The sequence below is a fragment of the Xyrauchen texanus genome, chromosome 38, assembly GCF_025860055.1.
Source record: "Xyrauchen texanus isolate HMW12.3.18 chromosome 38, RBS_HiC_50CHRs, whole genome shotgun sequence".
In the NCBI taxonomy this organism is placed as follows: Eukaryota; Metazoa; Chordata; class Actinopteri; order Cypriniformes; family Catostomidae; genus Xyrauchen; species Xyrauchen texanus.
In genome coordinates, this window is record NC_068313.1 from 28,615,528 (window position 1) to 28,642,725 (window position 27,198).

General features: G+C 40.4%; 1 protein-coding gene across 1 annotated transcript in view; it reads right to left on the reverse strand.

Annotated features, from left to right (window-relative positions):
- The window catches only part of LOC127631541 (neurobeachin-like), a 351,059-nt gene that overhangs the window by 128,268 nt on the left and 195,593 nt on the right, over positions 1-27,198 (reverse strand). Inside the window, exon 37 of the mRNA XM_052109693.1 lies at positions 24,356-24,522. Within this exon, the coding sequence (XP_051965653.1) occupies positions 24,356-24,522 (167 nt within the window). The remainder of the gene's footprint in view (positions 1-24,355; positions 24,523-27,198) is intronic.

Here is a 27,198-nt window from a genome sequence, read left to right on the forward strand (position 1 = left end):
ACTGATGAGTTCTGGTGCCGACATCCTGTCCTATGTTTTCAGGAATTGCAGCCATCAGACATTCCCATTGAAGGTGCCGCTGGTCAACCCGTATCTTATGTTGGTGTGCTTTGTATCAACCTTAAGTTTTTGGGAAGGGTCTACTCAAATGTTCCTGCTTTTGTTGTCCCTGTGACAGAGTACCGATCCAGTGTTCCATTGCTCATTGGGACTAATGTAATAAGGGTTTCCAGAAATGACCTTCAATCATCATATGGCAGAAAATATCTGGCCAAAGTGAAGTTGACCAATCCTGAGTGGCACTCTGCAATGGTTGCTGTGAGTAAAAGTGAACCTGGTGGAGCTACAGGTAAAGTTGGTCAAGTACAGTATGCTGGTCACAGAATAAGGATACCAGCTGGTAAGGAGCAGGATGTTATTGGCAGAGTTATGGGTGGACCGAAAAGAACACACTATACAGTTTTAGTGGAGAGCCAGTCCTCCAAAAGGGTTCCAGAAGGACTTATGGTTGCCAGGCTGCTTGCTGATGTTGAAAACGGTTGTGTTCCCATCCGGCTCTTAAATCTGTCTGGAAAGGATGTTATTGTCAACCCAAGGACCCTGCTTGCAGATGCTTTCCTGGTTCAGAATGTCATTGAAGAGGAAGAAAAGTGCCAAATGCTGTGTCAGAACCAGTTCATGTGTCCGAGTCAATATGAGAATTCAGTGACAGCATCTTGTCAAAGTCAACAACAGACTACCAGTGTTGAGTCTGTTAATGGTATGACATGTGGAGTTGATCTTAGTGCTGCGGCAGTAGAAGGTGAGGAGCAGTTGGCGTTGCTTCAGGATTTGCTGAGGAGATATGCTGATGTCTTCTCCAAACACTCCATGGACTATGGACATACCACCACTGTGCAACATGAGATACCTCTGGTGGACTCTAGACCTTTCCGCCTCCCTTATCGCAAAATACCCCCGTCTCAGTACCAGGAAGTGCGGAAGGCCATATCAGAGATGGAAGAAGCTGGGGTCATTCGGCCAAGCAAAAGCCCCTATGCATCCCCCATCGTTGTCGTTTCTAAAAAAGATGGCTCCCTGAGGATCTGCGTGGACTACAGGAAACTGAATTCCTGCAGTACTAGAGATGCTTTTCCGCTACCAAGAATAGAGGCGGCATTGGAGGCGCTGGGACAGGCAAGGTTCTTCTCGACTCTTGATCTTACATCTGGTTACTGGCAAGTTGAGGTGGCTGAACACGACAAGCTCAAAACTGCTTTCAGCACCCCCATGGGGTTATTTGAGGCCAACAGGATGCCGTTTGGTCTGCAGAATGCCCCCTCAACCTTCCAAAGATTGATGACCTGCTGCTTTGGTGATCTGAACTTTGAGAGCCTCCTTATTTACCTTGACGACTTGATTATCTTCTCTAGGACGTTTGACGAACATCTTGAGCGGTTGGAAGTAGTGTTCAGCCGGCTCCGCAAACATGGTTTGAAGCTGAAGCCTCAGAAGTGTAGTCTACTGAGGAAAGAAGTTCAGTACCTGGGCCATGTGGTGTCTGCGGAGGGTATTCATACAGATCCTGAGAAGATAAGCAGAGTCAGAGACTGGAAGCGGCCGTCAAGTGTGAAGGAAGTGCTGGGGTTTGTTGGTTTCGCTGGGTACTACAGACGGTTCATCAAGGGATATGCAACATTGGCGGCACCTCTGTATAGACTTACCTCTGGAGACCCAAAGAAGAAGAAAAGGGGGGTGAAGGGAACTTCTGGAACTGTGAAACCGTTTGAGTGGACTGATGCATGTGAGAGAGCGTTTGAAGCACTGAGGGAGAGACTGACTACAGCACCAGTTCTGGGCTACCCCGACTTCAGCTTACCATTTTTACTGCAAACGGATGCTTCTGGTGAGGGTCTTGGGGCGGTCCTTGCACAAGTTCAAGATGGTGTGGAAAAAGTAATTGCTTATGCAAGCCGAGGTTTGAGACCACCTGAAACCCGCTACCCTGCACATAAGTTAGAGTTTTTGGCTCTAAAGTGGGCTGTTACAGATAAGTTTTATGATCACCTTTATGGGCATAAGTTTTCTGTGCTGACTGACAACAATCCACTTAAGTATGTGATGAGTACAGCGAAGTTGGACGCCACAGGTCAGCGTTGGGTGTCACAGCTTGCCATGTTTGACTTTGGCATTGAGTACAGGCAAGGGAAGTCCAACTCTAATGCTGACGCACTCTCAAGGATGTCTAATCAAGAGGTCATACAAACTCTTCAGTCCTGCCCACAGTGCATTTCCTCCACGCAGCAAGACCAGTCATGCGGCGATGAGTCAGGGAGGAAGGAAGACGTTAGTGAGCAAGCAGAGAGAACTGTTGTATGCAAAGAGGGTGAGTTTCTGGGCCGGGTTGACGGACCAGCCAATCCATTTGATGGAGCGGGTACTGATGCGCTGCCTGCAATGACAAAGCTGGAGATCAGAGGATGTCAAAAGGAAGACCCTGTCATTGGGCCAGTCCTACATTACAAGACACTAAACAAAAAGCCAAGACGTGGAGAAAGATTGGAAAAGGGGAAAGATGCACAGCTTCTCTTAAAAGAGTGGAGGAGGCTGGTGGTCAAAGATGGAATTCTTTACAGGCAAGTTAAGGATGTTCAGGGACGGTCCATTGCTCAGCTGGTCTTGCCAGAGAAAATGCGACTTGTGGCTAGAACAAGTCTTCATGACGACTCTGGTCATTTGGGATTTGAGCGTACTTTGAATCTGTTCCGGGAACGATTCTTTTGGCCGAGAATGCAGTGTGAAATAAAGTCGTGGTGTGAGCAGTGTGAAAGATGTTGTCTGAGGAAAACTCCCACTGGAAATAGGGCTCCGCTGGTGAGCATTCACACTAATGCCCCTATGGAACTCATCTGCATGGATTTCCTTGTCCTGGAGAAGTCTAAGGGAGGAATAGAGAATGTCCTGGTGGTCACCGACCATTTCTCAAGATTTGCCCAGGCTTACCCCACAAAAGACCAGAAGGCTGTCACTGTGGCAAGGGTGATGTGGAAGAATTTCTTCTGTCGATTTGGTTTCCCAGCAAGACTCCATGCGGATCAAGGCAGAAATTTTGAGAGTACAGTAGTGAAGGAGTTGTGTAAGCTGACGGGGATTACAAGGACTCATACTAGCCCCTACCATCCGCAGGGAAATGGGACCACAGAGAGATTTAACAGAACTCTGATGAATATGTTGGGCACTCTTGATCCTGATAAAAAACCCAAGTGGCATGAATACATTGACGCACTGACACATGCTTACAATTGCACTCAACACGATTCGACTGGTTTCTCCCCATACTTCTTGATGTATGGCAGACATCCACGACTGCCTGTTGATCTCCTTTTTGGCCTGTCAACAGCAAAAGAACCATGTGAGTACAGTGAATATGTCCAGACTCTGCATGAGTGCTTGACCTATGCTTATGATGAGGCAGACCGAATGTCGAGGCATGCTAAGGATCTTCAGAAAAAGCACTATGACAAGAAAGCCAAAAGCCACATGTTCCAACCTGGTGACAGAGTGATGGTGAAAGTATGTTATGTCGAGGGGAAACAGAAGCTGGCTGATAGGTGGGAACCACGTCCATATGTTGTGGTGAAGAAACAGCCAGGAATTCCAGTGTATGTGGTTCGTCCAGAAGATGGTGACAAGGAAAGAGTCATCCACCGAAATCTTCTGTCCCAGTGCATGTTTTTCCCGGTGAGCTCCAAGTACCTTGCCCGGGAAGAGCCCGACATGGAGGAGGTGTCTGAAATGGACTCAAGTGTTTCAGAGGAAGAAGAGGAAGTAGTGGAGACAATTGAAAGTGGAGACAGTGGCACTATTACACAGTGTGCAAGTGTGGAATGGCCAGATGTTGTGGACGAAGAACATGAACAGGGTGGAAGTCAATTGAAAGAGCCTGTGAGTGAAAAGGAGAAGCATGGGGAGCAGACGCCGTTGGAAGTCTCCAATCCTGAGTGGCCAGAGAGGAGATATCCAGAGTGGAAAAGGCGCCCACCAAATAGACTCTCCTTGGAGATACATGTCCTCCAAAGCGAGATTGACAAGGAGAAGGTAGAGAGAGGAAGGAAAGTGTGGGAAAAAGGCTAGAGAGAAGAAGCAGCTCTACTTTAGCAATACATACACACATACACACCCCACACAGACACTTCAAAGATAATTTTAAGATTTAAACTGCTTTTATTTTGTTTTTTTTTGAGTGATGACTGGGACGGCATCATTTAAAGAGGGGGTGGATGTAGGAAATATGTAAAATGTTTCTCCCAGCCTTAGGGGGGAGCTGTGTTCCTTGAGTGTTTCACTGTGTGAGTGAGCCCTTATTCACATGTGTGGAGCTGTTGTTTAATTCAGTTCTATTTTCCTTGTGAAAAGGTAAGGAGGGTTTTCACTGTTCTCTGTTTCATCTCAAGTCAAGTCAAGTGGTTTTATTGTCGTTTCAACCATATACAGTTAGTACAGTACACAGCAAAACGAGACAACGTTCCTCCAGGACCATGGTACTACATTAAAACAACAAAGGACCAACATAGGACCACGTGAGACCACTATATAAACTACCTATATATACCTATATAAAGTGCACGTGCAAACGTGCAAAAAGTACAGGACAGTACAACAAATTACTGACAATGAACAGGACAATAGACAGTGCAGCGCCGACCAGTACTCAGTAGTGCAAAAAGATGACAGTTTCTAAAAATGTAAACATAATATACTATGAGATAATGTTCTATGCACATAGCAGTTATTGAGGTAGCAGACAGTTATAAAGTGACAGTAATTAAAGTGCAACTCAGGACACGTGTGTGTCAAACCAGTCTCTGAGTATTGAGGAGTCTGATGGCTTGGGGAAGAAGTTGTTACACAGTCTGGCCGTGAGGGCCCGAATGCTTCGGTACCTCTTGCCAGACGGGAGGAGGGTAAAGAGTTTGTGTGAGGGGTGTGTGGGGTCGTCCACAATGCTGGTTGCTTTATGGATACAGTGTTTTTTGTAAATGTCTTTGATGGAGGGAAGAGAGACCCCAATGATCTTCTCAGCTGTCCTCACTATCCTCTGCAGGGCTTTGCGGTCCGAAACGGTGCAAGTCCCAAACCAGGCAGTGATGCAGCTGCTCAGGATGCTCTCAATAGTCCCTCTATAGAATGTAGTGAGGATGGGGGTTGGGAGATGTGCTTTCCTCAGCCTTCGAAGAAAGTAGAGACGCTGCTGGGCTTTCTTGGTGATAGAGCTGGTGTTGAGGGACCAGGTGAGGTTCTCCACCAAGTGAACACCAAGGAATTTGGTGCTTTTGACGATCTCCACAGAGGAGCCGCCGATGTTCAGCGGAGTGTGTTCACCTTGTGCTCTCCTAAAGTCAACAACCATCTCTTTTGTTTTGTCGACATTCAGGGACAGGTTGTTGGCTCTACACCAGTTCGTCAGCCGCTGCACCTCCTCTCTGTATGCTGACTCGTTGTTCTTGCTGATGAGACCCACCACGGTCGTGGTCATCGGCGTAACTTGATGATGTGATTCGAGCTGTGCATTGCTGCACAGTCGTGAGTCAGCAGAGTGAACAGCAGTGGACTGAGCACACAGCCCTGGGGGCCCCAGTGCTCAGTGTGGTGGTGGTGGAGATGCTGTTCCCGATCCAGACTGACTGAGGTCTCCCAGTCAGGAAGTCCAGGATCCAGTTGCAGAGGGAGGTGTCCAGGCCCAGCAGGTTCAGCTTTCCAATCAGGTGCTGGGGAATGATTGTGTTGAATGCTGAGCTGAAATCTATGAACAGCATTCGAACGTATGAGTCCTTATTGTCTAGGTGGGTGAGGGCCAGATGGAGGGTTGTGGTGATGGCATCGCCCGCTGAACGGTTTGAACGATACGCAAACTGCAGTGGGTCTAGTGAGGGGGGCAGCTGGGTCTTAATCTGCCTCATGACGCAGCCTCTCAAGCACTTCATGATGATGGGTGTAAGTGCGACGGGACGGTAGTCGCTGAGGCAGGACACTGAAGACTTCTTTGGCATGGGGATGATGGTGGTGGCCTTGAAGCACGTTGGAACAACGGCGCTGCTCAGAGAGATGTTGAAGATGTCGGTAAGAACATCTGCTAGCTGGTCTGCACATCCTCTGAGCACTCTGCCAGGAATGTTGTCTGGTCCAGCAGCCTTCCGTGGGTTGACTCTACGTAGAGTTTTCCTCACATCTGCCGTGGTAAGACAGAGCACCTGGTCGCTGGGAGGAGGGGTGGACTTCCTCGCCATCACGCCGCTCTGCACTTCAAACCGAGCGTAGAAGTCGCTCAGCGCATCTGGAAGGGAGGCATCTTTGTCACAGGCAACTGATGTTGTCCTGTAGTTGGTGATGGCCTGGATGCCCTGCCACATGCGCCGCGGTCACCGCTGTCCTGGAAGTGACTGTGGATTCTCTGGGCGCAGCGCGCTTTGCCTCTCTGATTGCCCGTGACAGTTTGGCCCTAGCTGTTCTTAGGGCTGCCTTATCGCCTCGCTCTGAAGGCGGAGTCTCGGACCTCAGCAGCGTGCGCACCTCCGCAGTCATCCACGGCTTCTGGTTGAGCGCAGTGGTGATGGTCTTGAGAAAGTGACATCATCAATGCACTTGCTGATGTAGCTGGTCACTGATGCTGTGTATTCCTCCAAGTTGGTAGAATCGCCATATGTTGCAGCCTCCCTGAACATGTGCCAGTCAGTACACTCAAAACAGTCCTGAAGAGCAGAGATGGCTCCTGCTGGCCAGGTTTTCACCTGCTTCTGAAGCGGTTTTGTGCGCCTGACGAGCGGTCTGTATGCTGGAATTAACATAACAGAGATGTGGTCTGAGTAGCCGAGGTGGGGCGGGCTCCACCCGCACGCCTCGGGATGTTTGTGTAAACAAGATCAAGCCGCTCGCCTCTCGCTGCAAAGTCCACATACTGATGGAATTTAGGGAGCACTGTCTTGAGATTTGCATGGTTGAAATCTCCGGCGACAATAAACAGTCCGGTCGGGGTGAGCGCTCTGCAGTTCGCTCATAGCCCCATACAGTTCACAGAGCGCTTCCTTAGCGTTAGCGCTGGGGGAATGTAAACCCGGTTATGCAAACAGTGGTGAATTCCCGTGGTAGATAAAAAGGTCTGCATCTAACAGTCACAAGCTCCAACAGCGATGAACAGTAACTAGAGACTAGCATAGAGTTCTTGCACCATTCCGTGTTGATGTAAACACACAAGCCACCACCGCGAGTCTTACCGCAGAGAGCTGTATTTCTGTCGGCACGAAACGAGGCGCAGCCCGCCTAGCTGAATGGCGGCATCCGAACTCTGTCGCTGAGCCACGCCTCCGCGGAAAACAAAGACGCAGCAGTCTCTAAACTCACGCCATGTAGCCTGCTGGAGTCGGATATAGTCCAGTTTATTGTCCAGGGAGCAAACATTTGAGAGCAGGATAGACGGGAGAGCCGGCCGGCTAGGGTTTGTTTTAGCCTAGCATGGACCCCTCGCCTCTTTCCGGCTTCGCTCGCGACACCGCTTACGACGCCCTCTCCCCGCCACCGGCATCAGGCGACGCCGAGGGCTGGAGGCCTGGTCTCCGCAGCAAGCCGAGTACGCGCAGCAGCCTCCTGCAGGTCATCATGCAGCTTGGTTTTTGCATGAGTCTTATATTTCAGTAGTGTCTGGCGATGGTAGACACGAACACCGGTTGCTCCGATGTCCATGTGTTGCAAAAGTCGGGCTTTTTTAACAAAAATAGCACCATTGTGGATCCGGAGTGGCCGCTGCGTGCTACCGCGCCGCCATCTTGGAACCCTATTCCATCTATTTAATTTATTTTATTATATTGGCCATCCATGTTGTTTGAAGAGATATATTGCTGTTGGAGATGTTGACTAACAGATAGGTGCAGTTATTTGCGATGGATGGTTTTGTATTTCTGATATTATTTCATGGGTTGTGGATTCCATGTGGTGGGGTATATTTTTCTGTATATTGTATATTGTTTTAACGTTTATCTGAGTATTTTTGGGTTTTATTCATTATTTGTCCAGTCTTAGAGAACCCCTGTTATTTAATGTTTAATACTGCAGCTAAAATTATATTGTTTCGTTTTATAATTTTGTATGCATTTTATTTTTGATATTGGGAACTAACAGTTCTATTTTCCTTGTGAAAAGTGGCTGATGCAGATTAAAGCTTCATTACTGTGACGACCACGATATTTGTGTCCTCCTCATTCAACAATCACTCAAACACAACGCAGAGACATATGGGGGAGCACACAGATGAAAAAGGGTTACATATATATATATATATATATATATATGTATATACACAGTGGGTACGGAAAGTATTCAGACCCCCTTAAATTTTTTCACTCTTTGTTATATTGCAGCCATTTGCTAAAATCATTTAAGTTCATTTTTTTCCTCATTATTGTACACACAGCACCCCATATTGACAGAAAAACACAGAATTGTTGACATTTTTGCACATTTATTAAAAAAGAAAAACTGAAATATCACATGGTCCTAAGTATTCAGACCCTTTGTTCAGTATTTAGTAGAAGCACCCTTTTGATCTAATACAGCCATGAGTCTTTTTGGGAAAGATGCAACAAGTTTTTCACATCTGGATTTGGGTATCCTCTGCCATTCCTCCTTGCAGATCCTCTCCAGTTCTGTCAGGTTGGATGGTAAACGCTGGTGGACAGCCATTTTCAGGTCTCTCCAGAGATGCTCAATTGGGTTTAAGTCAGGGCTCTGGCTGGGCCATTCAAGAACAGTCACGGAGTTGTTGTGAAGCCACTCCTTCGCTATTTTAGCTGTGTGCTTAGGGTCATTGTCTTGTTGGAAGGTGAACCTTCGCCCAGTCTGAGGTCCAGAGCACTCTGGAGAAGGTTTTCGCCCAGGATATCCCTGTACTTGGTCGCGATTCATCTTTCCCTCGATTGCAACCAGTCGCCCTGTCCCTGCAGCTGAAAAACACCCCCACAGCATGATGCTGCCACCACCATGCTTCACTGTTGAGACTGTATTGGACAGGTGATGAGCAGTGCCTGGTTTTCTCCACACATACCGCTTAGAATTAAGGCCAAAAGTTCTATCTTGGTCTCATCAGACCAGAGAATCTTATTTATCACCATCTTGGAGTCCTTCAGGTGTTTTTTAGCAACCCATGCGGGCTTTCATGTGTCTTGCACTGAGGAGAGGCTTCCGTCGGGCCACTCTGCCATAAAGCCCCGACTGGTGGATGGCTGCAGTGATGGTTGACTTACTACAACTTTCTCCCATCTCCCGACTGCATCTTTGGGTTCTTTTTTACCTCTCTCACCAAGGCTCTTCTCCCCCGATAGCTCAGTTTGGCCGGACAGCCAGCTCTAGGAAGTGTTCTGGTCATCCCAAACGTCTTCCATTTAAGGATTATGGCCACTGTGCTCTTATGAACCTTAAGGGCAGCAGAATTATTTTTGTTACCGTGGCCAGATCTGTGCCTTCCCACAACTCTGTCTCTGAGCTCTTCAGGCAGTTCATTTGACCTCATGATTCTCATTTGCTCTGACATGCACTGTGAGCTGTAAGGTCTTATATAGACAGGTGTGTGGCTTTCCTAATCAAGTCCAATCAGTATAATCAAACACAGCTGGACTCAATTGAAGGTGTAGAACCATCTCAAGGATGATCAGAAGAAATGGACAGCACCTGAGTTATATATATGAGTGTCACAGCAAAGGGTCTGAATACTTAGGACCATGTGATTTTTCAGTTTTTCTTTTTAATAAATGTGCAAAAATGTCAACAATTCTGTGTTTTTCTGTTAATATGGGGTGCTGTGTGTACAATAATGAGGAAAAAAATGAACTTAAATGATTTTAGCAAATGGCTGCAATATAACAAAGAGTGAAAAATTTAAGGGGTCTGAATACTTTCCGTACCCACTGTGTGTATGTATGTGTGTATATGTATGTATGTATGTATATATATATATATATATATATATATATATATATATATGTGTATATATATATATCTGTGATAGTAAACTTAAGTAGATCTGAAAAAATCATAAAAACATGATCTACGGAAGAGCAAAAAAAAAGAGGCACCATGGTACAAATTACAGGGGGTCTCAGGGCATAACCGGAGACCAGGAAAGTGACTTGCTGCAATGTATAGAGGGTCTCATTTAAAATCACGTGAGTGACGTGATCAGGATCAGAGTTGATTATGATCTGAGCACCATCGCCACTCGCTTCCTCTTTCTCGCTGTTCCCTCACCTCAACATACACTCTGCACCCCCATTTCACCCCTTAATTGCTGTGGTATATGTAAGGAACCATGTAATATCCTTTTGCAAAAATGCTGCCACAGTCACGTAATTGTCCTAAATCAGGCTGCAAAATATATCATGAAAACACTACAAAATTATCATAAAAGGAGACCATAAAACTTTTGCGCAATAAGTCTTTCTTCCATACAATAGCTTAATGTTAGGAACAGACCCAAACTGAAATTGTTATTTACTGAAAATCTACCATTTGCCGAAGCTCTGAAATGTAATTTGTGTCTGTGTTCAGATTCAAAACATGGGCCTTGACGTGCAAGTTTTGGCAACATTGATGGTAATTGTTCGAAAATGCATAATTCTCCCTTTCTGTTCCATGTTGAAAAAAAATTAACGCATAAAGTTTTGTACCAACACAACGGTGAGTAAATGACAGAACTTTTCATTTTGGGTGAACTACTCTTTTAAGAAACTTTTTTTTAATATAAATTAGTCCAAGTGATTAAATCCATGAAAGGGTGAAACAATGAATAAGACAAATCAAAGAAAATCATCTCTCAAAACATCCCCTCTTAAATCCTAACAAACTGTTTGCCTCAAGCTATGGATTGTATTGAACAGGCCTCTCTCCACTCACCATAATATTGAGGCAGTCTAAACAGATTAAAGTGTTACAGCGGGATAACATCACAAAGCTTCTCCTTTTTGCGAATATTATATCTACAAATGTCAAGAAATCTGAAAGCTCAAGGGACTTAACCAAGCTCTGACAGCAACACGAGTGCTCAGTCTCAGTTTAACATCAATCAGGAATGTGTGTGTGAGTGTGTGTATAGGAAACAAAGCCTGTTTGCATACATGAGCTACATGCCAAAAGTTCACCACTGGGATATGAGAAGTGAGGCACCGTGTCTGGGGCTTGTCTGTTGTCAGTCTTATACTGTTAGAGCTTCAGCCAGACAGAGATGTCAAAAGGCGGAGAGGCCAAAACCACGTAAATGACATTGTAAATGTAAGCTTACAGCGTGAAAAATGTAAATCCCTCCGAGGCCACCAGGCGATTACCATTTAAGATGATAACCTCCAAAGCTGCCAGCGAGTAGGCAGAGTAGGATGTTGGGGGAAGAAATCCACGTAGACTTTGGAGATTTCTGGGTTTCCCTCCCACTGTACATATGATGATTTTCATTTAGTTTGACAGTGGTATGTCGTCTGTGTACAGCAACTGAGAGAAAGCCCAAACATTTTAGATTTCATCTTACTGTAATAAAGGGATTAGACAGCAAGTGGAGCACAGCAGTATTACATTGAATGATAAACTGAAGGGTATTTGATGACACCGCTTTAATTTTTTCACCCTCTCTTCCCCTAAAGCATATGCTTTGAGTTTGGAGATTGTTTCCGCAAATTTGGATGGGAGTCCAGTGATACGTTAAACCCTGCGGTCAACATCAAGCCAGATTTGGCCCATACCAAAAGTGCCATGACGTGAGTTTCCTCACCCAGGGTGGTCCGACTCTAAGAGTCCCCAAAGGGGGGTCTTCATCCCACAGGAACATACACTGAGATCCTACACAGTCTTCTAAATGTACTAAACAATTTAAATTGGTTAATTGAAGAAGACTGAAGTAGTCCAGTTTGCTGTCCTTAATTTAATGAGATAGTCAAAGAGGGCTTAGAGAGTGATGATTGGTCTAATTGGGGAAAGATCACAATTTCACATGTGGTTTGTCTTCATTAACAGCTACTCTTGGGGACATACACCATTCTTTTTGAGCCACATACAAATTGCCAACAGAAACCATAAAAAGCATCATTGGTCTCTATTCATGTCATGTAAACTAAGTTTAAAAGGATAAATCAGATCAAAATGAAAAATCAGTAATTATTTGCTCAGCTTCATATTGTTCAAATTGAGTTTGTTTTTTTCCTATGAACACAAAAGAAGGTATAAAGCAGAACTTTCAGTCGCTGTTCACTTTCATTGTCTTTTTTTAAATTTTCTTCTGTGCAGCCTTTCCTTACCTGTAATAAAGTCATGCAGGTTTGAAAAAACATGAGGGTGAGCAAACGATTTTTGTTTTTGCGTGAACTATCTGGTGCAATTTTGCACAAGCTTTTTAGCTTGTTTACTTTAATGAGATATTATAAGAAGCAAATATTTAAGTATGGAAAATATTTAGTTGAGTTTATGATACATTGTGACATTAAACATAATAGCACACTGCCACTGCACATATAGTGACACATTACAATAGTCCAGTATTGGAGTTAAGAGACTAATAGGCAACCTAATTGTGTTATATTTCAACAAAGGAATAAAAGAAAGACTATTTTCTCTCTGTCCTTCACATTAAGTAGTGGATACTGATAGCTGTTTCATCAGAATGGTAATCACTCACTAGAATTAGCTTCCGACACGCATGACTTTACCAATCGCATGGCTCATGATGACAGGAATAAAGAATGGTAGAGGGCCGACCCTCCTTGAAAGCAGCTCAAATTTATTAGTCACATTGCCCATCAATCACTTAAATGGATTTCCAACTGCATTTTAAAAGCTAATTCCCTGCACTGATAACTAAAACTATCAGCTGACCAAGCATGCCAGTCATTATTTACTACTGCTTGGGGTATTATTTTTTCTAAATGCATCTCAAAAGACTGGTATACGAACGTGTGTACCCCCCTCCCTTCTACGCATTAAAAACCACTCTCCGAAAGCCGTAGAGTGAGAGAACAAGATTTAAACCTCTTGTGTCCATAGGGCATGTGTTGTTTGTGGAAGGCAGTAAAAATTTGACAGCCATGATTCAGCCTAAAACGGCAAAGCGTGAAAGGATAACAATTTCTTCTAAATAATATATAGCAATGTTTAGAGGAGGGGAGAGAAGCTTGTTTGGAAAGCCAGGCTGGAGATATGATCTATTAGGCTTGAACACTGGTATTGTGGTGGATTATGGGAGGCTGGGATGAGATGGATAACTCTATTCCCTGTGCTGTTCCAGAGGGTTGAGCGGTCAAAACAAGTAAAGAGACACCTTCATTGTACATCTCCCAAAAGCATATTTATTTACGTGGGAGGATACAGGGATGCTAGGGGCACTTGTGCGAGAGTCCTGTCTGGTTTGGCCACCTCTTAGTTTCCTACACGTTCTAATAGAACTTATATGTAATGCGTACTGTATATCTGAAAGAAAATATACTTTAATTTGCTCTTGAATGGTAGTCTGATCAAAAGTCAGAATAATTCTTTCAAATAAGGATAAATTAAAGGTGAAATGTGTAATATTTTCAATGTTAAAATTATTTATCTTATCCCAGCTGAATATAGAGATAAAAAATCAGTAAGGCATTCACAGGTCGATTTCCCAAAAACATGCTTTCCCAAAAGTGAAAAATACACAACAAAACGATAGATATACAAACATATAATAATGTAAAATAAAGTTAATATATTTTAAAAAAAAATACAGTAAGACAGACAATCATGAGTAATTGAAGACGATGGTTTTCCAGATATAATGTCACAACAGAAAGCCTCTTGATGTGCAACATAAGGAAAGGGAATGAATGGGAAATTCAATAAGGCACCATTATGTTCCCATTAAATGCATCCATTGGGGATATAAATGGTGTATAATTAGTAAAATTCCGGTAATCAGTGACTGGTCTATTTTCGGGGGTCAACTGGATTTCCTCAGTGCCACGCAGACTCTGTGATGTTATGGCTGCCATTCCCCATGTTCATGACACTAAACACACGCTCAACACTTTCAATGAAGTTAAGCCAAGACATATGCTCTCTCTAAGTTCCTTGCATTCGGAGGGTACCAGTACTAGTTAATACTAATTTTGCTTGATCTTTGGTACTTGACAGCCAAAATCCTTTCAAAGATAATTTAATATGCTTCAAAAAGTTTCTGTGCAAATGTGCTCCTTATGGAATAAAAACTGCACTTCAAATGGATTTTTTCCCCCACCTGATGTAGCCTGCCTCTGCTTTCAAAAAGCCACAAAATAGGATGCCTCATGCAATATTTAAAAACAGCTTTCAGTAAACAGATCCCCTCTACATGTATGTTCTATCGTTTTGAACCACTTTGACCCAGAAACGCAAATGCACTAGAAAGAAAGAAATAAAGAAAGAAAGATAAAAAGTCTAAGCTAGTTGAGGCATAATCATTTAAATGTTTTACTTTTTACTTTATAGTTCATAAAACTCAAAATGTGTCTCTCGGACAAAGTGACTCAAAATTATGGAACACGTCATCTATTCTCTACCCTAAAGTTTCCATCTTTGTCCAGGTTTTCACATCTGTCCAATGGCATGTATCTAAATCAAAGCAAAATCATAAAAATTTCACTCACATTAAATTATGACAGATTTTCCAGCCAACTGGCAGGTGTATGCCAATTTCTCAAGTCTTCTTTTACAAGGTATACCATGAATTTATTCATTGTTTTCATTCAAGCCTTCATTTTTGCCTGATATGAGTTAATATTATTTTCTAATAATAACAAGGATTAACAGAAATTAAATAAAACAGAAATTAGACAGAAATTAGATAGTCCACAATCAAATCAATCAAATTATGCGACATGGCTGGATGTAGTAAACACTGCTATATCTCCCTCTCTCGTAGTCCAAATATCTGGTATAACTCAAACTGGATGACTTCATAGGATGTAAACTTGTGACAACATAGCAGATCAGGATGCGAATGCAGTTAAAAATCACAAAGATTTTACCTTATCAATACTTTGAAAACAGACTATTTGCTGTATAGCAGTGGTTCTCAACTGGTGGGGCACAACCACAAAATGGTTTGAGGGTCTATTCCTATTGGAATGCAGAATTAATTTAGCTAAATGCAACTATGGTCATGCATTTAGGATAGCAAAATAATTTAACTTATTAGTTGCGGACTCCGAAGGCTGTGCATCCAATCTAATTCTACATTATGTTTGGCATAAATTCATCTGACACCAATTAAGCAGACGATAACATGGACAGTTTCTGTGAAATGACCATATCATCAAACCCCATGAACAAAACTACACAAGCTAAATGAAAATGTGTCCTTGACTACATATATAGTCAATACTCATATTATATAAGAGTTAAGGGTTTGGCGTTGCATTGGGATGCCATTTGATGTCCATTGTAAAATCTTGACTTAAAACCAGTTGAGAACTACTGCTGTAAAGGATTTGTTAGTTTGTTGGTTGTGTGAAACAGACTTCCTTATGTATGAATGGGGACTCTCAAGCTAATATATATGAGCAAACACATATAAAAGCACTTTGTCTTAAGACTGGCAAGGTCGGTTCATTGCATTGGATGAAGACAGACGCAACTGCCTGAGTGAGAGATAGCGTTCTAGTACAGGTTAGACGTTCCATCTCTCCAGTTTCGGCAAACCGTCCATCTCTCATCAAAGATGAAGCCAACGAAGTGAGAACACTCTAGCAGCCCTGCTCTTTCCCATTGAAATTGATGATCGTTCCAACGGCCCTCTTTCCAGAGATAATTAGCACAGGCTTTGAGGTTAAGCATGCCTAAGGAGAAGTGACTTTGTGTAGGTCAAGAACAATTGGAAGGGTTTATAAGTGAGAAAGTACCAACGAAAATGTCTAACTCGGAGATTAACATAAAAATACGGTCTACCAACAGTGGGCTTAATATGAATGTTATTATGAGATACATGCAGGATTTTGGGGAAATCAAAAGAAACGTTCTATGTGCAATTCATACACAAGTTTGGACTCACTTGACTGAATATGTTTCTAATGATCTAATGAAACGTTTTTTGATCAAAAAGCTTAAGCGTATGCCTACAATTAGTTTTGTAGATAAAAATAAAATGTGCCTAGTGAATTTCTTTACAAAAGAGTGTGCAGAGCTGTAATGTAGGCAAAGGGTAGTTCAGTTCAGTTAAGATGTGTTTTATTGTCCCACTCTGGGAAATTGGATTTGCAGCACTGGTACCACAGTCTATACAACACTTAAATACAACATAAATACACCAATACAATTCAAAGTTTTGAAGACTTCATTATTATTCTAAAGTGTAAAACATTGATTGTATAGAACAAGTAGGTGTGTCCAAACTTTTAAATGGAGGTGTAGTTGAACGTAATTGACACATTTTTATTTATCTGTAGCTTTCTATACATAAAGTTAAAAAATATATATATTTTGTTTTAATTTATCTTGGGATATGAAAACACTATTGAGATGTCCCCTTGGTTGCCGGAGCATCTCAAGGCTAGAAGCAACTTGGGAAAATGACATTCGCAGGTCATTCTGAAAAGAGTTTAAAAGTAGTTTCATTAACTGCTTCAACAGCCTTCAAACATCAATAATCATTTGGATCACATCCAGTGTTACTCTCACCTTCTTCAAATGCTCTATCTTTCCTGTAATCCAAACCTACACATTCTATAACTTGCAAAACTATGGAAATATACGACACAGCAGATCGGTGACAGATTAATGCATCTTTTACTAGACCTCAGACCAAATCCTATTTTGGTGGGCCAAAACCTCTCAAGTGGCTGCGGTTATTGCATCCTTTTCTCCCTTCCCTTGGTGCTATTAAAATTGATAACCCTTTCAACCACTCCCAATGAGACTGCTTAACCAAGCCGAATGTAACTGAAGGCTCCATTCTATCACAAAGTTATTATCCAGTATCAGACCATTGCCATTCATCAAACAAAAGACCAAGCACACCATTATTCAAGGGAAATGGTGCCTCCCTCGTTTGCCTCCTTTAAACAAATCAATACATGCCACTACTCTGCCTCTTTTTGTGCTGTCTTTTTTCTTCATCTACCTTCTTTTCCATCAACACAAAAAAGTAATTATACAAGAGAAAGCGTTGACAATCAATACTCAAGTCAGGTTAAGTTAAGGTCTAATGTGGTCCACAGATGCCGGTTCTCCATCAGCTATTAGCCATAGTGCTGATGTTGACAAAGGGTTTGAATGTTAAAAAGAGATGCCGTCCACTGTGACCACATATTTTTCTATTTCTATTTTGGGCAGCCATGCCGGAGCAATTAACATCTGAATAACTGTTTGGAGCAGCTATAATATAGTTCAGGTAATGGATGCTATGAAGAAGCATTATGGACACCTGGAACAGTCAGCTATGCAAAATTGCATGGTGGCCAAAAATGCTGATTGAAAATAGGTAGACACCAGGTTTATTCAGTGTAGCATGAGCCTTGGGAAGAGTGCTGAGACAAAATGTTTGGTTTTCTAAGGCAGACTGGGCAATTAAAGACAGTCTGAATAGCATACTACAATACTACTTGTACTGTTTGTGCAGTCTTTAGTACGTATACTGTGTGCATTAAGCAAATTTTCTGCATGCATGGAATACCTCATGACATTTGCAAAAAATTGCAGTATACAACAAAGAACACATTGCGGAATTCTGTATGCAATTTAATTCGATCAAATTTCCATTTCCAGTGTGACAAATAAACCAGTAATATCTGCAACAAATTTGAACAACTCTTTCTTCTATTTTTTATTCATTACTTGATCAGACTGCCAAGAGATGTTCTTGAAATTGGATTAGAAATGTGAAATAACTGTTTCTAAGATCAAAACTGGTCACCACATGGTGGACTAAACATAATGAGGCCAAGTGACAATAGCATACCACTAAAATGACTGCATAATGCTTACTGTTTTGCATATAATACTTCAAAAAAGGTTGTTTGTGTTAACAAATGTTAATTATATTAGTTCAAATGAACTTACAATGAACAACAGCATTTAATAATCTTGGTTAATTGTTTTACATTTATAACATTTCAAGTTGCATATTTAACATTAGTTAATGCATTATGAACTACCGTGAACTAGCAATGAACAATTGTATATTTATAAATGAACATTAACCAATAATTATACTGTAAATGCTGTGCAAAAATATTTTAAGAAAATGTAATATACTTTTGCATTAACTAATGTTAAAGAATAGAACCATATCATAAAGTATATAGTGAATACTGTACAGTAAAATGGGTAGAACTTTATTTTACAGTACTGTTCTACATTTACTTACTATATAATTATAACAACTACAGTAATTAGGTACTAACCCTAAACCTAACCACAACCCTAACCCATATTTTATACATGTAGTCAACTAATATTACTCAGTACTTTCTTGGGTAAGTACACTGTAATTATACTGAAATTACATGAACTGTAAAATAAAGTGCACCCGTAAAAGGTCATAATATTAATGACAGTACCATATTTATCACAATGTGTGCAACATACTAGTCATTTCAAATTGCTTTCAACATATATTCTGAACAGATCTAAACAGTCATAATTATTATTTTAGTATATAGAAATAAAATACTGTTTTTCAGTCTTTCAGAATTTCAGAATACTAGTACACTGAAACACCAAAAATACTAGGAGGAAAGTACAAAGATTTGTGGCAAAGTTAATTGAAAATGACGAAAATCTGTCTCACATTTGCCTCGAAATATCACACAAGGTTCAAAGGGCTAGTTAATGGATCGATGACATGCGAATAAATGGCTCCATGATTTTTAAAATTCATAGATTTCTTATCCCTCATTAAGTCCAACGCTGACATCTTCCCACTTCTGACACGACAAAACTTTATAATTCACTGGCAGAGGTCAGAGTTCAACAGGAGAGGGAAAGGAAAATAACTCCCTCCAAGGAAAGTGAGAAAAAAAAAGAAATCTGACATCCAATTTTCAACTTGATTTATCAGTGTAAAGCCAAAATTGATAGTGTGTCATTACTGGGCTCAGAGCTGTCTGGCAATGTCCTATCAAAGCCCTCTCCTTCAGCCCAGATCAATACAACCCTATACTGTTTCAATTTGAGAAGTATTGATTTTCTGATGTCGACTCAATAAAGGGGACATTCATCACCAGGCAAGCATAAAGTATGATTGAACTGAAGACTCGGTGGGCTGGATTTGATTATTTGGCTTTCAGTTCATGTAGCCAGTGAGGAATTGCTATGGTGCTTTGCATCTTCACATCACTCGGTGTGTCATCCCTGTTTGATTATTACATTTGATTTTATACAACAGATAATATTTATTTATTTATCTAATAATCTGAAGAACTGCTTGTCTGGTAATATTTGATCATCAAGACACATACAAAAAAAAAAAAAAAGATTCTTCAGTTATTCTGCAGTGTTCCAAAGCAAGGTGTTTTAAAAAACCTATTCAATAATTTTTCATGTGTGGGCTTTAGCACAAAGTAAATGGTGAAAACCAATTTGACTGTGTTCATGCTCAAAGACATACAAAAAACACACAAATACAAATTAATTTTCAAGCGGACATGCTAACACACATGCACATACACAACTATAACTATGCACACACACATTTCAAAATGCTGCAGGCTTTCTATTTTACAGAAGCCACATTAATGGGAAAGTTAATGTAGCATTGAATAAGACTAAGTTGCTCAGCTGTAACACCGCCTTGAGCTCATAAACATATTGCATCATTTTTCTTCTCCAGCAGGTTACCATTAAATTTGAATTTGTTGGAAGTTTTGTGGTACCATTTGCAATGTGCTCCAGCTCAATAACCTTTTGTCTCAATGCAAATGTTGTGCCTTCCAGGCGGTGTTCATAAATATTTGAATAAGTCAGAACAGTGGCAGCAACTTCCAGCCAAACCATCATCTCAAGCTTTTTTTATGATCTTTGTGCATTGGGAGACCATTAGATGCACTTCATTGTTCTGTTATGAAGAACTTAATGAATTTGGCACAAAGCGGCATTTCAGATGCATCAAAGAAATTTCACAGTGTAACTTTTATCCATAATTTATCCATAATTGGCTGACTGGCTGACAGACTGACAGAGAGACAGACAGACAGACAGACAGACAGACAGACAGACAGACAGACAGACTAACATCCAGGAGGTTTTCAAAAATATTTGAATAAATCAGAATACTGGCACCGACTTCAGCTTTTTTATGAGACAGAGAGCCAGCCAGCCAGACAGACAGACAGATAGAGAGAGAGGCACACAGACAGACATAGACAGACAGACAGACAGATTGACTGACTGACTGACCGACATACAGCCCAACAGACAGACAAAAAGACAGACAGACAGACAGACCGACGAACTTCCAGGAGGTTTTAAAAAATATTTGAATAAATCAGAATACTGGCAACGATTTCCAGCAAACCCATTATCTCAAGTTTTTTTATGAGACAGATGGACAGACGGACAGACAGATAGATAGATTTACTGCAGTGTAAAAAAATATTGTCTTATACGAGTATTGGCCATTAAATGTGCTTTAAACACATAAAGAAATATGAGAGCCCACATACGTTCCTGGTTATAAATATTGTACAGTGTTAGCTAATGTAAGACTGTATGTCTGACATGTTGAAAAATGAGGTCAGACACATAAAAATGTTTGTAAAGCTTTTGGCTTCATCAGATCTGATAAAAAAGCACAATCAGTGGAATCAGCAGCTGAACAATGTTATCTATTTGCACTCAAGCAGTGCACACTGGTGTGTTTCTTATTGGCTCGAGTAAACATGATGTCATAATGCACATTCAACCATCTGCAGTATATTTTACAAATTTAATTACAATCCACAGCCACTGTTTTTGCAAATCAAGAAATTTTGGAAGGCAAACCAGTATTTATGCCTAGCCCGTGTGTGCACACATGTTTGTAAGTGGGTTTTTCTTTCTTTCTTTCTTTTTTTTTTTTTGCTGTTGGCCAATGATGGCAGAGATTTCTCAATTCAGATTCTCATTAGTCCACCATTGGAACAGAAGGTAAGGATTTCCTTCATTACATTTGCTTCAAGCAATACTACAACTGAATCCCAACCGAAATTGCTGTATCGCATTGAGCATTTATGGCGTTTTTGTAAATATTATTTTGCCTAATTATATTTAGTCTTTACGGTTATAACATTTACATTTATATTTAGTAATTTGGCACACACTTTTATCCAAAGCAACTTACAATGCCCTTATTACAGGGACAATCCCACCGGAGCAACCTGGAGTTAAGTGCCTTGCTCAAGGACACAGTGGTGGTGGCGGCTGTGGGGATTGAACTGACAACCTTCTGCTTACCAGTTCTGTGCTTTGGTCAACTATGCCACCACCACTCTATACATAGGTATATGTATCATATACATATACATTATAAGGCCAGGCAAGTTTGCTGCCCATTTTGACAAAGTAAAAAAATTAAAAGTGCTTTTCAAAGACATACTGTAATAATAAAAAAAAGTTTTGAAACACTTTACCATAAGGTTGTATTCATTAACATTATTTAAGTACATTATTTAACATGAACAAACAATGAACAACACACACAGTGCTTAATCTTGGCTGATGTTAATTTAAACATACTAATTGTAATGCATTAGCTAATGTTCATCTAACATATATGTTAGATGAACATTAGCTAATGCATTATGAACTAACATGAATTAACAATGAAAAATTGTACTCTTCTAAATTAACATTGACCAATCAAAATAAGTGCTGTGATACAATAGTTGTTACCAAAAATGTTTCTACAGTATGCACTGCAATTAATGGTGAAGTGTGTAATTTGTTCGATCTTAAACTACAGTACTTTGACCTAATCCAGTTTAATCTGCAGAGTCAACTATATTAAAACCATTTGTAATTTGATGTCCTGAAAAGTGTTCACAATCTGTCACTAACATTGCTTTGTTTGCTTAAGCAGCCTGAAACAGCAAAGTTTGATCAACCAATGGTTTGTGTTCTGGTGCGGCACCATCAGTTCGTTTGTTGGCTTGTCTGTAACGTTGAGAAAATGGCTATTCAAAAAAAGAAAATCCATATAGAGATTGTAAATGCACAGACATTACACACAATTTTTGTTCTGAAATGCTATTGCTGGACAGATACAAGGATCTAGAATTCTATTTGGTCAGTTTGTGTGTGTTTGGTGGGAAACGGAACTCAAGTCAGGATTTTTTAACAGGGCCCTTGAGACCACTGTAACAACTGCCAGGTGTTTCACTGTGTGACTGAAAGGCGGAGCCGGTGTGTATTTCTGGACCAGACACACACAAACACGCATACACACACATACAGCCTGAAAAGCAGTGATCTGTCTCAGTGGATTTAGTGGCCTGGTGTGGTAATTGAGTTTGCTGACCTGCAGCCTGACCCTGGTGGAGAGCAAGAAAATGACATTAAATAGGAGTCACATCCGAGCCCTGGGTGTGTGTGTTTGTGTCACAAAGGTAATAGTGCAATACTTTTCCTGAGCAAAATGTACACAGACCATCACAGAGATATGGTTGGGTCCAAAAGTCGGATTGTGAAAAAACGTTTGTTTTAACATTTTCTCTGTTAATACAATTTTACTACAAATTATATTTTATCAGCATAACTGTTTGAATAAAAACAACATTAATTAAGATTTTCTTAGTATTTGGTATCTCCCTTTTGCTTTAATGAAAGCATGCAACCAATGTTGGCCTGGACTCCATAAGTTTGTGCAAAACCTGATGATCCATCTTGTGTGCTTCAATAATAACAATTAATGGAGTTCACATGGCCAGTATCATATATTTGCTTATTTTATTAGTGACCTTGAAATAATGCAGAATCATTCTTATTATTTTTACAACATAGTGTTTCTTTAAGAGCTAAAGAATGTGATTTCTGCGCCATTGGTGCCATCAAACGGAAATACAAAACTAAATGGTGTTTTCAAACAGATTTCTGAACAAACCCTCTGCTTGTGATCGATAAAAACAGATAGTCCCACCCAAAACAAAGTTCATAAGGGAAGTTGATATGTTGTTTCCGAGAGTTTCACTACCTTCTGATTGGCTACATTGTGCCTACTCACTGATAAGCACCATCTCATATCAGAGATTTTTGCATCGGCTCCATCATGTTTACCTTTCCCTGTGGTGCAACCAGATGTGTGTCATGTCAGCAGTTTGGGAGACCTGGGTTCAGATCCCGCATTGGAACCAGGAAGTATTCACTTTTGCATAATCAGATACAAGTGCGATTCCGAGGTTGTATTTTTCCACTAACATTACATTTTTACTCCACTAATGGTTAGGTTTAGTGGTTAGGTTTAGGTTTTGGGGTTGGGTAGGGGTACATTTATAAAATATGCATTCCTCTTCACTGTATTAAAGCCTGTACAGCTGAAAACGACTCACTTCACATCTCACTTTTGTCTCCGTGGAGAATTCACCCAGAAAAATGGTACTCACCCCTGCCCATACAACCAAAAAAACTTACTTCTTTGGCCACTGGGGGCATTGTTTCAAATTTTGGTAAGTATAGACCAAATTCAGCAAATGAAAATCCAAGCAACTGTTTGAGATTTCAAAGTGCGATTACTCTGCAAACAAACAAGATCATTTCCGAAAAAGCAGCGTTTACACTTTTTGTGGAAATCATATTATTAATGGCTTGCTTACTGTATAATTCTCACTAATTATTTAGATGAAATTGCAAAACATTTTAACATCGAACAATTACATGCATCACCTTTAATTTTACCTCTATTTACAGGCTTAAATTACATTTTGAAACCCAGATTTTCAATGTATTCTCAGACTTTTAAAGCCCAACTTTACATGGTATTAGAAGAATGTTCACAAAAACAAACACTCTTTGACATACACATTCAAACGACTCTTTGAAAGTGTATGTTTTGATCTTTGTGCATTGGGGAGAGCATTAGATGCACTTCATTGTTCTGGTATGAAGAACTTGATGAATTTGGTACAAAGCAGCATTTCAGATGCATCAAAGCAATTACACAGTGTAACAGTTTTTGGGGGGATCCAGAATAGCAAAACTTGTTCGTACAAATAGTAAATGAAGCTTCTGATTGTAATCATTTACATTAATAAATACATAAAATAATAGAAGGAAAGACACTATGATAGATCAAATTATAGAATGATACATAGAACAATAGATAGAATAGTGTATGTCAAAGACAGACACTCTTTGACATACACACACATTGAAGCAGCTGTACCTCTGTGCTACTGCGCCCCAGGCTCCGTGTTTATTGGTGAGGATGTTAAGGATCTTCTGTTTCAGCTGATTGGCCGTCACATGATCACGATGCTTGGCAGCACTGATCAGGTGATCACACATCATCTCCTCGTCTTTCCTGTCAGCTGCATACTGTGCACAGTTGGACTAAATGAAATATGGATGAAAAAAGAGAAGGAGAGAGAGTCAAAGACGTGAAAAGACTACCATTTATTGCAAATGTCAAATAAACTAGTATATTGAAAGCCAGAATGATGCTGCATGAAGCAACACTGATGATCCAAAGCCATTAACAACAAATTGAAGCTAAACAAAATAATTTAATATTTCTTTATTGCCAAAAATTGAGCAACTTTCATACAATATCTCCATAAAATGGGACCATGTTCAGTTACAGGAATTGTTTCCTAAATGGTAGGGCAAAATCCTCACACTTTATAAAGTTACAGGGTTTTTACCATTCTGCAACCTATTAGATAATTTTGTGGAGCTAGACTATTGACTATAGGTATCTTATTTTGGATAAGAGGAGGCCATCTGTTTACATGCACAGTGGGTTTTTGCATAGTCAAATCAAGCATAAATGACAAATGCATATTAGAATGTTATAAATGAAGGATGTCAGCTGAGAGCTTGATGTAGATGTTTTCCGGTTTACCTTTTGCATCATATTAGCATGCCGAGCCAAACAAAAGCAGTCAGATATCTAGTTTTTCATCAGCGAGACAGAACCATTACCTCTGTCTTTTGGAGCATGCACACAATGGCAAGGCCAATTGTGGTCCGATTAATGTGTATGCATGCTGGACAAAGCTACAATTGCATTACAATTACCTCTGTCTGTTAGTCCGACTTTGCAAAAATCAGACTGGTATGTTTTTAGACGGACAAAGATTTAATGACATTTTAAAAAAATCCAACTGAAATATAACTATCAAACATACTGAAATTGTTCACAGACAGAAGATAAAGGCAGACACTATGACTCCTCATGAGACTATGAGGCCTCTCAGACTAAAGGTGATGCAAGGCAGCCCGTTTGACATTATCTTCCACGCTACAATAAGATTGTCTTCCCACGTGGACCCCAGGGGGGATCTCTTGCTAATATTCAAAATCTAATTTGCAAACACAAGCTGGTGGGGTGCAGTGGAGGTAATTGAATTTCCTTCTTTATATTTGAATTCTGTCAGATATTATACCTCGACTAATTCTTCAAAGGGTCAATAATTCAATCTTCCGGTGTCATCTCGCCTTACCATTGGAGACGCTGACAAATCAAACGTTATTTATAACTTCAAGGGGCTATATGAGGGTTGGAAGTGACACCAGCTTAATTGTATAAATGTCTTATCTGCTCATGGAATCTTCAATCTGCAGACGGAGGTAATAAAGTAGAGGAAAGCAAAGCATGAGCCATCCTTCTCTGGCGCATGCTGGGATGGATGGAGGTGCAAGACGATGGTATGAGTTTCTGAAGACATCGCCTACAGTATCTAGTGCCTGCTGGATTTTATTTATTAGGCCAAGGATCTTCAAGAGCAGTATATATAACAGACTCAGACAGGCTGTGCTTTCCAGATAAGAAACTCGTCACTCCATCACTATGTGTAGTGGCGTGTTTTTGTGTGAGAAAGTGTGTGTATACCACATACTGATGTCATACATATGGCCCCATAGTTCCTTTCATTGATACACAATGACAGATTTCACAGTAAGTCCTGCTACACCTTGATTTACATTTAAATCGCCCACTAAATCAACGTCATAATAATACGGATTGGTTGTTTCTGGTAATCTATGCAGTTAACATAGCATTTATCTTTACATTTAATGTTGTTGTGTATTATATTTTTATTATATTTTTACATAGTAAAGTGCTCCCAAAATGGATTTGGACACTTAAGTCATGCTTAATATACAATAGACAAAAACAAAAAATATGCAAATATAGAAAATATAGAACAAAGTGTCATTTATTTTAAAGAAAATATAGCACAAGCACATTTTTCAAGCAAAATTGACAGCATAAATAGTTTTTTTAGATATTAAAATATGAAACAATAGCTGCATTGTTCAGAAATAAGAAAAAAAAAGAAAAAAAAAAAACGATTTGGACACTTCTGGGTTGTCAAACTTAAAACATATCTATTGTTAATGTGATGAACTACACCGGTTAAGCTTAGGACCAGTTAGTTAAAGTGAATTGCAAAATATGGCTAAAAATAGTGTTGTTTTGTTTAGAGATGCCAATAAAATGTACTTTTTGGGGCAACTCTGAAAATAAGTTGGTAATCTTTCTGTAACCTTCATTACAAAAAGTAATTAAAAAAATAAAATAAAAAAATAAACAAACAAAGAAACAAAAATGTAAAGAAATAAAAAAAAAAGCAAAGAGAACATTAAACTTAAATTTAACCTTCACTTACATTTTGTATATTTTTTAAACTAATAAATTTATAATATATAACCTATTGTATAAATTCCGAAATTAATTCTGAGATGAATTTTTTTCACAAGGAGCTTAAAAAACGTTTGGTTACGTATGTAACCTCCGTTCCCCGAGGGAGGGAACGACACGTTGTGTCGGAGAAGCGACACTAGGGGTCTCTCTTGAGCGCCGATATTCACCTCTGATCTTATTGAAAAGGGCCAATGGGAGTTGGCAGTCGGTATTTGCATATCCCGCCCCCGGACATACGGGTATTTAAAACAAAGGATTCTCCTCCCGGCCCTCCACCGGGGGACGGAGCAGTCTTACCACCTCCGGAGCTAAAAATACTTATTTTGGACGTACCCGGCGGGGCCTCGCAGCGGGGCAGA